This window comes from Centrocercus urophasianus, unplaced genomic scaffold (assembly GCF_019232065.1).
Source record: "Centrocercus urophasianus isolate 14NV4802_14NV808 unplaced genomic scaffold, USGS_Curo_1.0 seq_57, whole genome shotgun sequence".
Taxonomy (NCBI): Eukaryota; Metazoa; Chordata; class Aves; order Galliformes; family Phasianidae; genus Centrocercus; species Centrocercus urophasianus.
The window spans coordinates 230481-243273 of record NW_024885166.1 but is presented as its reverse complement, the minus strand read 5'-3'; the positions used below and the strand labels follow the sequence as shown (position 1 = coordinate 243273).

The 12793-nt window shown below is 56.5% G+C and overlaps 2 protein-coding genes across 2 annotated transcripts in view; one reads left to right on the top strand and one right to left on the bottom strand.

Moving 5' to 3' along the window:
* The window catches only part of TANC2 (tetratricopeptide repeat, ankyrin repeat and coiled-coil containing 2), a 158242-nt gene extending 150862 nt beyond the window's left edge, over nucleotides 1-7380 (top strand). Inside the window, exon 29 of the mRNA XM_042836059.1 lies at nucleotides 1313-7380. Within this exon, the coding sequence (XP_042691993.1) occupies nucleotides 1313-3278 (1966 nt within the window). The 3' untranslated portion in view covers nucleotides 3279-7380. The remainder of the gene's footprint in view (nucleotides 1-1312) is intronic.
* Nucleotides 7381-8244: 864 nt separating this feature from the next.
* Nucleotides 8245-11019, bottom strand: LOC122169714 (transmembrane ascorbate-dependent reductase CYB561). The gene is made up of 5 exons (XM_042836060.1): nucleotides 10731-11019; nucleotides 9845-9943; nucleotides 9673-9776; nucleotides 9434-9591; nucleotides 8245-8856 (listed from the first exon to the last, which is right to left on the bottom strand). The coding sequence occupies exons 1-5, from the start codon at nucleotides 10930-10932 to the stop codon at nucleotides 8661-8663; spliced, it is 759 nt and encodes a 252-aa protein (XP_042691994.1). The 5' UTR covers nucleotides 10933-11019; the 3' UTR covers nucleotides 8245-8660.
* Nucleotides 11020-12793: the final 1774 nt, after the last annotated feature.

Here is a 12793-nt window from a genome sequence, read left to right as displayed (position 1 = left end):
CTCCATGCCCAGCAGCACTCCTTGCAGGGCAGACTGGTGACCAGTCATGCAGTGGCTGTGCCAGCTGTTGTGCTTCTGGCCCTCGGAGCACTGGGCCGTGCACTATGGCCTTTCTGTGCATCTGGAGCCCATGGCATTCCCATGTTCACCCCCTGGAAGGGACCCCCTGTGGGGCTGCCTGCTTCTGCACTCCATGTGGGCGGCGCAGTCCTGACCTTCTGTTCTGCTGAGGAGCCCTTCAGCTGAGCCATGCTGACCTTGTGCCTCTCCTTTCATGGCTTTCCTCTCCATTGTTTCCAAAATGCTTTAAGGAAGCATAAGAACTGGGTTCCAGATTATATCAGTGCCCAGGCATACAAGCATCCTTTTCTCCCCAGGTCTCTCCAACAGAAACTATGATCATTTCTGCCCTTGTTTGTTTCCCTGTTTGTGCAGCAGCCCTGAGGTCAGCACATCCAGAGGATGAGGCTTTTCCTCTTTGCATCTGGATTCCAGTAGGCTGTGTGGAAGCTCAGGCTGCTGTTGGGAGGTGCTGGGGAGTTTTTCTCTGTCTGTGATAGAGCAGCAAACCGGGGTGTTGGCACATCCAGCCCAGGGAGGGCTATCATCCCTCAGATCACAGACGTGGTCAGATGGTTCTCCTCCAGAGCAAACAATGTCCCTGTAATTGACAGCCCACCTCCCTGAACTCCACCTCCTGTTACTCCTCACAGCCTTGCCGTTGCCATGCCATCCCTGGGGGGGGGGGCTGCAGGTTTGCTAACATAGGTTGGACTCTTCGTTCTGCAGAAGTTAGCCAAATTCGTTGCAGAATTGGAGAGCCAGCTGAGCCTGAAGCGCTGCCCCTGGGAACCCGTGTTGTGCAGCCAGCTCTGACGCTGTGTGTGCTTGGCAGTGGGCAGAAGCGACGTTTTCACTGGCGTCAGCAGCTGCAGTTCCATCAGAGCTGCACACTCGTTTATGGCTACAGTGAGCTCAGCTGCTTTGGTTTCACCTTTGCTAACACAGGGCAGAGCTCGTGGTGGTGCTGTGAGAAGTAATCAGTCAGCCTGTAATGCACGCTGTGGAGGTGTTCTGCTACACTGGGTTGTGCCATCTCAGGACCATATTTTCCCCTCTTTGTGGAGTGGCTGGCAGTATTTACCTTCAGTTTGGATAAAATAAACCCCAGGGAGGGTTTTAGGGCAGCAGCCAGCTGCAGCAGTCACAGTTTAAACTGGACAAAGCCATTTAACCCCCGGCATCCTCCGAGAACGGCTTTGTTCGAATGCAGAGTAACTTCAGTTCTCCTCTCTGTCCCTTTGTCAAGCAGGCAGTTTGCAGCAGCCCTGGAGGACCTGAACGAGGCCATCAAGCTGTGCCCCAACAACCGTGAGATCCAGCGGCTGCTGCTGCGGGTGGAGGAGGAGTGCCGGCAGGTGCAGCAGCAGCAGCAGCAGCAGCAGCAGCAGCAGCCACCCCCGCTGCCAGCAGAGCCTGAGCCCGAAGCCCAGCATGAAGAGCTGTATTCCGTGCAAGACATTTTTGAGGAGGAGTACCTCGAGCAGGACGTTGAGAACGTTTCCATTGGCTTGCAGACAGAGTCCAGGCCAAACCAAGGGCTTCCCATCATCCAGAGCCCACCCCCCTCCCCGGCTCACCGGGACTCAGCCTATATTTCTGGCTCACCCCTCGGCTCCCATCAGGTCTTTGATTTCAGGTCCAACAGCTCGGTGGGCTCTCCCACCAGGCAGGGCTACCAGTCCACGTCTCCCACTCTGTCTCCGACACACCAGAATTCCCATTACCGGCCCAGTCCTCCACACACCTCTCCTGCCCATCAGGGCTCCTCGTATCGCTTCAGCCCACCCCCCGTCGGGAGCCAGGGGAAGGAATATCAGAGCCCACCGCCTTCTCCTCTTCGCAGAGGCCCTCAGTACCGCGCCAGCCCCCCAGCAGATGGCATGAGCGTGTACAGGTCGCAGTCGGGCTCCCCGGTTCGCTATCAGCAAGAACCCAGTGCTGTCAGCCCGCTTCCCGGCAGGCCCAAATCCCCCCTGTCCAAAATGTCACAGCGCTCCTTCCAGATGCCCCAGCTGCCCGTGGCCGTGCCTCAGCAGGGCCTGAGGCTGCAGCCAGCAAAGGCGCAGATTGTGCGGAGCAACCAGCCCAGCTCAGCCGTGCACTCCAGCACCGTCATCCCTACCGGTGCCTACAGCCAGGTTGCCCACTCGATGGCCAGCAAGTACCAGGCGGCGGCGGGGGAGATGGGAGTCAACCAGAGCAGGCTGGTGTACCAGGGCTCCATCGGGGGGATCGTAGGGGACAGTCGGCCCGTGCAGCACGTGCAGGCCAGCCTCAGCGCGGGGGCCATCTGCCAGCACGGAGGGTTGGCCAAGGAAGATCTTCCGCAGAGGCCGTCCTCGGCGTACAGGGGGGGCATGAGGTACAGCCAGACACCCCAGATCGGGCGCAGCCAGTCTGCTTCCTACTACCCCATGTGCCACTCAAAGCTGGACCTGGAGCGTTCATCCCTGCCCTCTGGCCAGCTCGGCTCGCCAGACGTGTCTCACCTCATCCGGAGGCCCATCAGCGTTAATCCCAGCGAAATCAAGCCTCACCCGCCGACCCCGAGGCCGCTGCTCCATTCGCAGAGCGTCGGCCTGCGCTTCTCTCCCTCCAGCAATAGCATCTCATCCACCTCCAACCTGACGCCCAACTTCCGCCCCTCCGCCTCGATCCAGCAAATGGAGATCCCTCTCAAGCCGGCCTACGACCGGGCGTGCGACGAGCTGTCCCCAGTGTCCCCCACTCAGGGTGGGTACCCCAGCGAGCCGGCCCGTTCCCGGACCACGCCGTTCATGGGAATCATTGATAAAACCGCTCGGACTCAGCAGTACCCCCACCTCCATCAGCAGAACCGGACCTGGGCCGTGTCATCAGTGGACACTGTTATTAGCCCTACGTCTCCTGGCAATCTCCCCCAGCCGGAATCATTTAGCCCACCTTCTTCAATCAGCAACATTGCCTTTTATAACAAAACCAACAATGCACAGAATGGCCATTTGCTAGAGGAAGACTATTACAGCCCCCATGGGATGCTGGCCAATGGGTCCCGGGGAGACCTACTGGAGAGAGTCACCCAGGCCTCCTCGTACCCCGATGTGAAGGTGGCGAGGACGCTGCCGGTGGCACAGGCCTACCAGGACAACCTGTACAGGCAGCTCTCCCGGGACTCCCGGCAAGGGCAGACATCCCCAATCAAACCAAAGAGACCATTTGTGGAGTCTAATGTGTAAGAGACGCTTGTTGGAGTAAGACCCTTATGTTTGCAGCACACACTTCCAAGCTTGATTTCCATGCATATTATTATTATTATTATTATTATTATTATTATTTTTATTTCTCTTTGGTAGCGACATGACCACGTTTCTCCGGTACTTGGTGCGGTGGTCAGACACCATGCACGCGCTCCGGCCCTTCCGTCCCCCAGCTGACTGTGAAGCCACCATCAGCCAAGCAGTACATTGCCCAATTCCAGCTGAGCTCCCTCACTTGGCAGCTGCCAACCAGGATATCCCAGTACGCGGTGCGGGGTAGGCCAGGAACATCCCTTACGCAGTGGGAGGTAACCGGATCTTTTACAGGAGACAATCGCGTCCGATTTCAATCAGTTCCTTGTGTCTCAATGAGCTCCTACTGCTGGCAGTTCCCAGTGGGAGCAGAGCAGGTGTCCCAACAACCTCTTCTGGGGCTGCATCTGCAGGCTGCCGCACAGCAGGGCTGTTCCCTGCCCAGCTCTCCCTTTGCTCAGACAGAGCAGAGCATCGTTCGTAGCTATGCACAGCGCCCATCCTGCTTGACCGGTGTGCAGCATTGCAATTGGAATCGTGTTTCTTTAATTGCTTACGCTGCCAGAAGGGGTGGGGGTCACCAGGTGCTTTGCTACTTTGCCATCTGGGTGTCCTGGTGTTGGTTTATTTGTGGGCATGTTGCAGGTGCTCAGAGATTGCACATTCACGGGCCGAGGGAACTGGGTTAGGAGTGGGACCGCAGCTCAGTTGCCCCATTAGCAGATGGCTGCATCCCAAACGTGGCACCACATTTATCACCAGGACAGCTGAACGTTGGGGTTTTCATTTGTTTTGGGGCTTTTTATGGTGTTCTGTCTTTTCGACTAGGAAATCCTTTCCAAAAAGGAAATCCACAGTTTATTTCTTGGCTGGGATGCATAACGTGGCACTGTGGCTCTGGGATGGGATGAGTCTGGTGACAAAGGTTGCAGGGTCCATCCCAAAATCATGGAAAGCGATTGCTCTGTTCTCTTACCTATAGATGGGAGAGATGGTGCTTTGCTCTTTAAGGACCTTTAGTTAGAAGAGAGATATTTATAATTTATTTATGTGCTCTGTTTCAGAACATTTTTTTGTGGTTTGGTTGTTTTTCTCTTATTTTTTGTAAATCAAACACAAGTCACATCAAGGCAGTGTGAACAGCGGGGGACACTTCCAGAAACCTTTGTACTGAATTTTGCAGTTGTTCCCTGGCATTTCTTGGGATGAGTGGAGGGACTTCTTTACCAATGCTTCACTTAGTGCTGCTTGCTTTGTAATTTGCCTTTCCATTACTGAGGGCGATTGGTTGGACGAGCGATAAACCTGGAGCTTGTTTTAAAGCAAAAATAGTGCCTGTTGCCCACCGCTGAGCCTCACCCATAGCAGCTCCTAACAGCAAAATCACAGAACCAAGACGTGGTTGGGTTAGAAGGGACCTTACAGCCCGCCTGGCTCCAAGCCCTGCCATGGGCTGAGTGCCCTCCCCAGCTCAGGCTGACCAGTGCCCCATCCGTGGCGTTATGGGGCAAGAAAGGGATCTGGTGCTGAGCAGGAAGAGTGAGCAAAACCTGTTGATGTTTCCAAAGGGCTACCTATATCTGGACGTAGATTGCAGAATGCCTCAAACTGAACCACAGCACTCAGCCTGGAGCTAAACCAGCCCCGGCGGTGGTCGGGCTCAGCCCAAGCTGGGCACAGCAGGACCTCGTGTCTCACAGACACACCAAGAGCATCCCGGGCTTTTCCTCTTGTGTTGTGTATTTGTCTGGGGCACTGTTTGCATTGAAGTTGGGTCGTTGCTTCTCAAGCACAGCTCAGCCCCGACCTTTGCTTTCTCACAGGGCTGGGGGAGCGCCGGCAGCGCTGCTTCTCTCCTTGGAAGCAGCGTGCTGCTGTGTGTCCCTCTTTTGGAAACGGTTCTGCTTTGCAAGTAGAAAACCCCTTCCCCTCAGCTTTCTGAACACGAGCAGCTTTCTGCCTTCAGTTGCTTCTTGGAATGGGAAAAGGAACGAAGCTCAGCCCCTCTCTGCTGCACAGCAAAGCGCACACTTGGAGAGCTGCATGCGCTGCGCTGCTCACTGCCCCATGTCCCCCAGTGCCACCTCGGGTTTGTGAAGGTGTTTTAAGGATAAAACCAAAACACAGCTCTCACTGTAACCACACACACAGAGACAACGCTGGCTTGCTGCAGCGCGTGGGTTTGTCACGATGGTGAGTGTTGCATTTTCACAGGGTTCTTGCACTAGCGGTTTTCCATCTGTTCTCTCTGTACATGGGTGCACTTTACTGTTAGAATTTGTTCCTCTGATAAATACTGGATATTTAAATGTGAGTAGTGTCCTCGTTAGGAAATAGCAAAGCAGCTCTCGTCTCTTGGTGTATTTTTCAAAAAAAGAAAAAAGGAAAAAAAAAAGAAAAAACAAGCCACAAACCAACAAATTGTTTCTGGCACAAGGACCAACTCTTGTACATAAGCATCGACAGGCGGAGTCACTTTCAAACACGACGTCCTTTGCAGTGGCTTTAAGGCGCTTCCCCAGCAGTTCTCACAGGGGTGAGGAGCTGCTCTCTCCCCCCAGCATCACGCTCGGGTTCGCTCGCGCAGGAGCAGAGGTCGGTGTGTGTTTGTGGTCCCGTTGGGAAGTGCCCTCATTGCTCCAGTCTCACCCCATGTCCCCTCACTGCCGTGTCTTTGCTGCAGACCGTAGTGCCCCACGCTGTGCTGTGCCTTCAGCTTCTTTCAGTAACTCCCATTCGGGTTTCTTGCATCTTGCAGGGTCCTTTAGGGTGCACCGAGATCATTGGCAACTATGAAACCCTCTGGATTTGGTTCTTGGGGTGCGTTTGGTCAGCAGTGTGGGAGCACACACCTGTATTGAGCTGCAGCACCAGCAGATGTCCCTTGCATTCTATATTGCAGAGCCACAACTTCAGTGTGGGGCTGCTGTGGCACAGTGTGGGGTCGCAGCTGTGGTTTGTGCCCTGGTTTGGAATCACATGGATCTGGTTTGTGCCCTGGTGTAGATTCACATGGTTCTGGTTTGTGCTCCAGTGTAGATTCATGTGGTTCTGGTTTGTGCCCCAGGATGAAGGATGCTGCGGTGCCAGGCGGGGTGCCTGCATTGTGCAGTCATGCTGCTGCCCCTACATGCTGGGCAGGACATTGGAGGGCTCTGACAACAGCCCTGAGGGACTGATAGAAGTGCTTGGCAAAGGGAAGATGTTCCAAAGCTGAGGTCCTTGGTCCAGCCCAGAGCTGCAGCCTGGGCTGCCCACCCTGCGCTGCTTCATCCAGGGCTGAACTTTGTTGTGTTGTTTCGTTTCGTTTTGTTTTTAATTTCACGTGGCTGTAAAGAAACCTGCTTAGCGTAAACTGTGTGCGTGCATCATGCCTAAGCCATATGTGGGTTAGGTCCTGAAGCGGGGTGGTACGGAACGGGCGGCGATGCAGTCCCCTCGTACAAAGGCAGTTGTGAATTCAGGGTTACCCAGAAGAAGTCTAGCTGAACCCAAGTGCCACTCCGCCTTACCTAGAGAAACGAGCAAGCCGCCGTGCCTGTTGGTTGCAGAGGAGGTCCTGGGTCACTCCTTGGTGGGTTTGGGCTCGGATTTGTCTTCGGGGTCGCCGACGACTCCTGGTGTTGTGAGAAGGGCTGAGGGCACGGCGCGGCGCGGGGACCTGTGCAGAGAACGCCTTTGCTCCCGGATGGTTGCGCTCCCCGACGCCGCTGGGGTGCATTTGGACACAAGCACAACGGTGAAAGTCAATCTGCTTTTTTTCAGATTTGTTTGGATAATTGCTGGATTTTCATTCAATCAAACTCTTTTTCTAATCTAAAACCACTAAGGGCTCAATTCTTTAGCAAGGTGCGTTCGTGTCCAACTGACGGCAGCTGGATCTCACTGGAAACTGCTCCAGATCCACCCGAAAGAAAACCGGAGCTCACGCAGTCATCAGCTCTGCAGTGAATGGACACCAATGGGATCCGCCGCCTCCTCCCCTCCCGGCCACCGCCGCGTCTCAGTGCCACGCCAGCTTTGCAAGAAGGACTTGGTCCCTGGTGGGGGAGCCTCGCGGGAGGCAGGTGGGCGCCGGGACCCCGCGGGGTTGGGCTGGGTGGGCGCCTCGGCCCAGGAGAGGCGGTCGCTTCGCCTTCGCTCCTTGCTGACCTACGGACTGGTGTGGACTTCCAGCGCCGCAGGCGTCGCTCCTGCCCGGCCTTCCCTTTCCCATAGTGTTGCATTCAGCGTTTTGTCCGTTTCTGTCTTCACTTCCGAGAGGATCCGAGTTGGTACAGACCTGTACAGTAATGCACATTTTGTGATTTGTACAATCCCCCTGGTTGCCATCCTTCGAGACACTTGCTGGGAAGATCTTTAAGACACTTAATTTTCCTTTAGCTTTTCTATAATTCCGATGTAAAGGACTTTCTCTGTACAGTATATTATTCAATGCATGTTCTGTTCTCTCTACTGATGATATATTGAACACCACCCAGTTGTGACATTGTGCAGTGGGGAGGACAACCCCTGCGGACAGCGGAGGCCTTCGCCTCTCGTGTATAAGGAAAGAAGAAAACATATTTTTTCCTTTGCTGTATTTGCTTGAGCAGAGTTTTCTTGTCTGTACATGTGAGCTGTGAGATAGATGTGAAAAGTTCAAAAGAATGCATTTCCCCCCCCTCACCCCAATGTATACAGATTGTAATCTGTACAATGAAAACTGTATGTATGAAAAAAAAAAAAATGTACTTATTTATAAATGGTTAACACTTGGAAACAGCCTTTGGACTGATGGTGGTTCCCAACCTCACGTGAAAGATCCCAGATGGAAGCGGGTGAGGGTGGGAGCAGCCTGGTTCTGCCCAACCCGGGGCAATGGGAGGTGCTTTGAGGTACCCGAAATGATGAGTGCTGGTGAGAGGCAGGGTTAGCTGCAAATATTTATTAAGGCAGGAGCGTTCACTTTGCAGACGACGCATTGCACAAGAGGGGAAAACATTTTAAACACACACTGATGTTAAATTGCACAGACGTGGCATTGCTTGGAGCTGCAGGGGAACTTCGGTGGCTGCAGCCCTGGAGGGCTGAGAACACACAGAAATGTTGGTGAAGGGATTCATCAAATCTACTGCTTGGCACAAAGAGGTGGGAATGGGCTTTGGGCTTTGGAGGTTGGCAGTAGGGAGACGATGAGCCTGGGGACGCTATCTGTGGTGGCACCTCCATCCACACATAGAAGATGCAGAGGGAGCCCCGAGCGAAGGCTCTGCTCACCAATACTGGGCACGGAGCTGGGGCACGCAGAGACATCCAACATCCAGCAGGACCAGGCAGCTGGGGGCCTCACTGGCTGCCTCCGGGGCTCTCACCCTCCGTGAGTGTCTTGAAGTCCATGGAGAGGGCCATCTCCTCAGCCAGCGGTGCCCGCTTCCAGTCATCCCGCGTCAGCACGTAGCCCACCACCAACCCAAAGGCCACCAGCAGCAGCCCCAGCACGTTGGCCAGGACTCCCTCTGGCACAAAGTAGCTGTAGGAGTCCCTGTGGGTGCAGACGGGGATGCTTGAGCTTTGCAGGTGTGGGTGACCATCCCTACCAGGGCTGGAACCCCTCTCATCCTCATTTTCCTTTTCCTGGAGGAAGCTGCAGTACCTCCACAGGCAGGTACAGACATTGGGAAAGGTCCTTTGTCCCCAAATCAGCGCAAGAAGTGAGACTGCTTTGCAAAGAGACCCTACAGGCAGCCTGGCCCTACACCATGCAGCTGGGTGCATGTGGGGCTCTCAGGGATGTGGGACATCCTGCATCCTCCCAGCAAGTGAGCAGAGGTTTTTTGGGGGACCTGAGCTTCCCAGGGTGGTTATGCGTGCATCTGACTGCAGAGCAGCTGTAGTGCTGATTATATGCCCCATTAGGACCAAAGGAAAAAGCTGCTGCAGGCCCCTATTAAACAGCATGTGGGATGTGACTCAGCACCAGCACAACTCAAACTCTCGGGGTGATTCACAGCCACAGAACCGCAGCCTGGGCAGGGGCTGGGCTCTGCCCCACAGGCTGGGTCTGGAACAGCCCTTAATGGCAGTCTGGGGGCTACAACCCGCCCAGGTCGGTCACGCACCTGATGTTGAAGAGCAACATCTCAGTGATGCCCAACAGGCAGGTGGCGATGGAGAAGGCAAAGAGGGCGATGCCGAAGAAGACGTGATGGGGTTTGTAACGGCCACGCAGCGAGAAGGACGTGCCAGGCACCAGGAAGAAGCCACAGCCCAGGAGCCACTGCAGGTTATTGGGGCATCAGAGGATGCCCAGCCCTACAGGCAACCAACCCATAGCTCCCCATGGGCTGCGAGCACTCACCTGCAGGAGGTAGAGCACAAAGGCAGCCATCCCGCACCAGCTGTGCAGGCTGTACATGTTGGAGATGCCTTTGGCACGGTGCGACTCAAAGACGGCCACGAGGCCTGCAGAAAGGAGCTCATCAGCACTGGGGTGGGGTCCCCATTCACTGCCCCCCACCCACAGCACCCACCAACGAGCGCGATGAGCAGTGCCAGGCCGTGCAGCAGTGCGTGCAGCGCTTTGGTGGAGCGCCTGGCCTCATTCCTGAACACCCGGTACACCAGGAGAGCTGATGGAGAGAAGGCAGTGAGCAGTGGGGCAGTGTCCATGGCCCCCCCACCTCCCCGGAGTCAGCACATATCCCTGGGTCCCCCCATATTCCTGGCAATCCCAACCTCCCCATGGACCCCCACCTCTCTAGGACCCCCGTATCCTTGGACCCACCCCATACATCCTGGGATCCCCACATCTCTCTGAGATTCCCATGCCTCCCTGAGACCCCCACATGTCCCTGGGATCCCCCACCTCCCTGGGACTCCCACATGTCCCAGGGACCCCCAACACTTCCCTGGGACCCCCGCATGTCCCCTGGCCCCACCCTGTATCTCCCTGCAACCCCCACATCTCTCTGAGATCCCCATACCTCCCTGGGACCCCCACCTCCTTGGAACCCTCACATGTCTCTGGGACACCCCCACCTCCCTAGGATTCCCACACTTCCTTGTGACCCTCCCCCCCCCCCACACACACACACATCTTTGAGCCCACCCCCTACCTCCCTGGGACCCCCCCACCCCTGGACCCACCCCATACCTCCCTGGACCCTTCACATCTCCCTGGGATCCCCACATACCCCTGGGACCCTCCCCACTCCCTGGCACACCCACATCTCCCTGTGTCCCCCCCCTACATCCCTGGGAACCCCAACCTCACCATGGACCCCCACATCTCCCAGTGTCCCTCCCACATCCCTGAGAACCCCCAATTCCCTGTGTATGTGTCCCCTCCCACATTTCCCTAGCTCTTCCCACCCACTCAATTACCCATCCCGGTGGCACTGGGGCCTTCCCACTCACCGTCCCCCTGCAGGAACACCATGCCCAACACCATGCACAGCGGGTGGGCGTTGAACTGCAGCGGATTCTGCCAGGCCACGCCGCCCCGGTAACGGCCCAGCCAGGCTCCCGTGGCCGCCAGCAGAGTCAGGCCCAGCAGTTGTGACACAGCCACGTAAGCTGAGAGCCCGGCGGGGCTGGAAGGTGATGGGGTGCCATCCATGGCGACCTGCGGGGACACAGCGAGGGCAGCCAGGCCCTGATGGGGCCACCCTGAGGCGGTGGAGCCCGGACCGCCCTCACCTGCCACGGGACTTGGATGCTTCCTGCTGCGTCACCTGCGCAGGGGTTGCACCCAGCAACCATGGCACGCCCAGCCCTGCTGGCTCCTGTCCTCGCTCTGCTCCTGTCCCCATACTTCTGACCCTGATCTCCTGATCCTGCTGTGCTTCTGACCTCGGGATCCTGTCCCTAAGTTCCTATCCTTGCCCTTCCGTCTCTGCTCTCCTGTCCCCTGCTCACACTTCTGTTCTGCAGATATTAGGAGGAAGTTTTTCACACAGAGGGTGGTGAGGCATTGGCACAGGTTGCCCAAGGAGGCTGTGGATGCCCCATCCCTGCAGGCATTCAAGGCCAGGCTGGATGTGGCTCTGGGCAGCCTGGGCTGCTGGTTGGTGACCCTGCACAGAGCAGGGGGTTGGAACCAGATGAGCACTGTGGTCCTTTTAGTCCAGGACATTCTGTGATTTGATGATTCCCCCATTTCCTCCACCTGGCCCCAATCCCAGCCCTCCTGTCCCTGCTTCTGCCTCCAGCCCTCACACCACATCTGTTCTTCCCCATTTCTCCTGCCCCAGCCCTTCAGCATCATCCGCTCTCCCACCCCATCCCCATCCCCACCCTTCTGACTCCCTCCCAATCCCCATCCTCATCCCTCCATTTCCATCCCATCCTTCCCCCTCCAACCTCCCCATCTCCATCCCTCCATGCCCACCCTGCCTTTCACATCCCTCCCCACCACATCCCCACCCGACTGCACCCCCAAAATCCCGATTAGATGAAAGCAGCAACAGGGATGAGTGACGCTGCTCGAGGTCCCCACTGCACCGAGTGGCCCAAGCAGTCGCCCTTGGGGACAGGGAAAGGGGGGTAGGACACCACAATAGCCAGTCTCACAGCCCCTGCAACTCACCTGCAGCCACTTTGTGCCGGGTTATCTGCAGGGATCAGAGCCACCTCCAACAGCACAGCCACTGCTCCAGGTCCCGTCAATGAGGGCCACCAAGTCACAGCCCCAGAGCCACCTCTGTCCCTGTCTATGCTGTGCAGCGTCTTGGACCAGGCTGTGACAGACAGACCAACAGCACTGCCAGGGGATGAAGGGTGGGAGTGGGAGGGCAGGGGGTGGGCATGCATTAAGACCATGCACACACTTTATTCCCAGCCACCTTTATTGGATCAGCCGGATAAGTGGGTTAAGGGAATTGGTTTATTCCATTAGGTTTCACTGCAAATGTCGCCTGTCCACATCCAGCCCCAGCGCCTGGGGCCACGGAGGCTCTGGGAGACACAATGGGGACAGGGGCAGGGTGGGGGTAGGAGAGGCAGCAAGGTCCCCTCCCCACCATACAGTGCCCCCCACAGCCATGGGACCTGCCCTGAATTGGCACCTACCCCATGCTGCCCTGCCCCATTTGGCCTCGAGGTTGGCTAAAAGCACTAAGATGTCATCACCCAGAACTTGAGTGCCAGCTGCAAACACCTGGATGTGAGGGGACAGCCTGGTCCCCAAACACCATGGGATCTGCAGGTGGCCCCTTAGCCCCAGAAAGAACAAGTTTACAGCCACAAGTTTACAGCATCCCCCCAGCAGAGCAGTGGGTCAGCAACACAGCAGATCAGTTCCCCCTCCAAATATTATCCCCCCCCCAAATTCTGTCCCCTCCCTACTGCTTTTTCTCATGGTGGGGACCTGCCTGTCCCCCAGCAGCCTGCAATCCAGGCAAACCCAGTGTCATGCAGAGCAAAGAAGGGTCTTTGCTTATCCCCCTCCACGTGGTGTGTTGGGGGAGGGGATGGGGGGG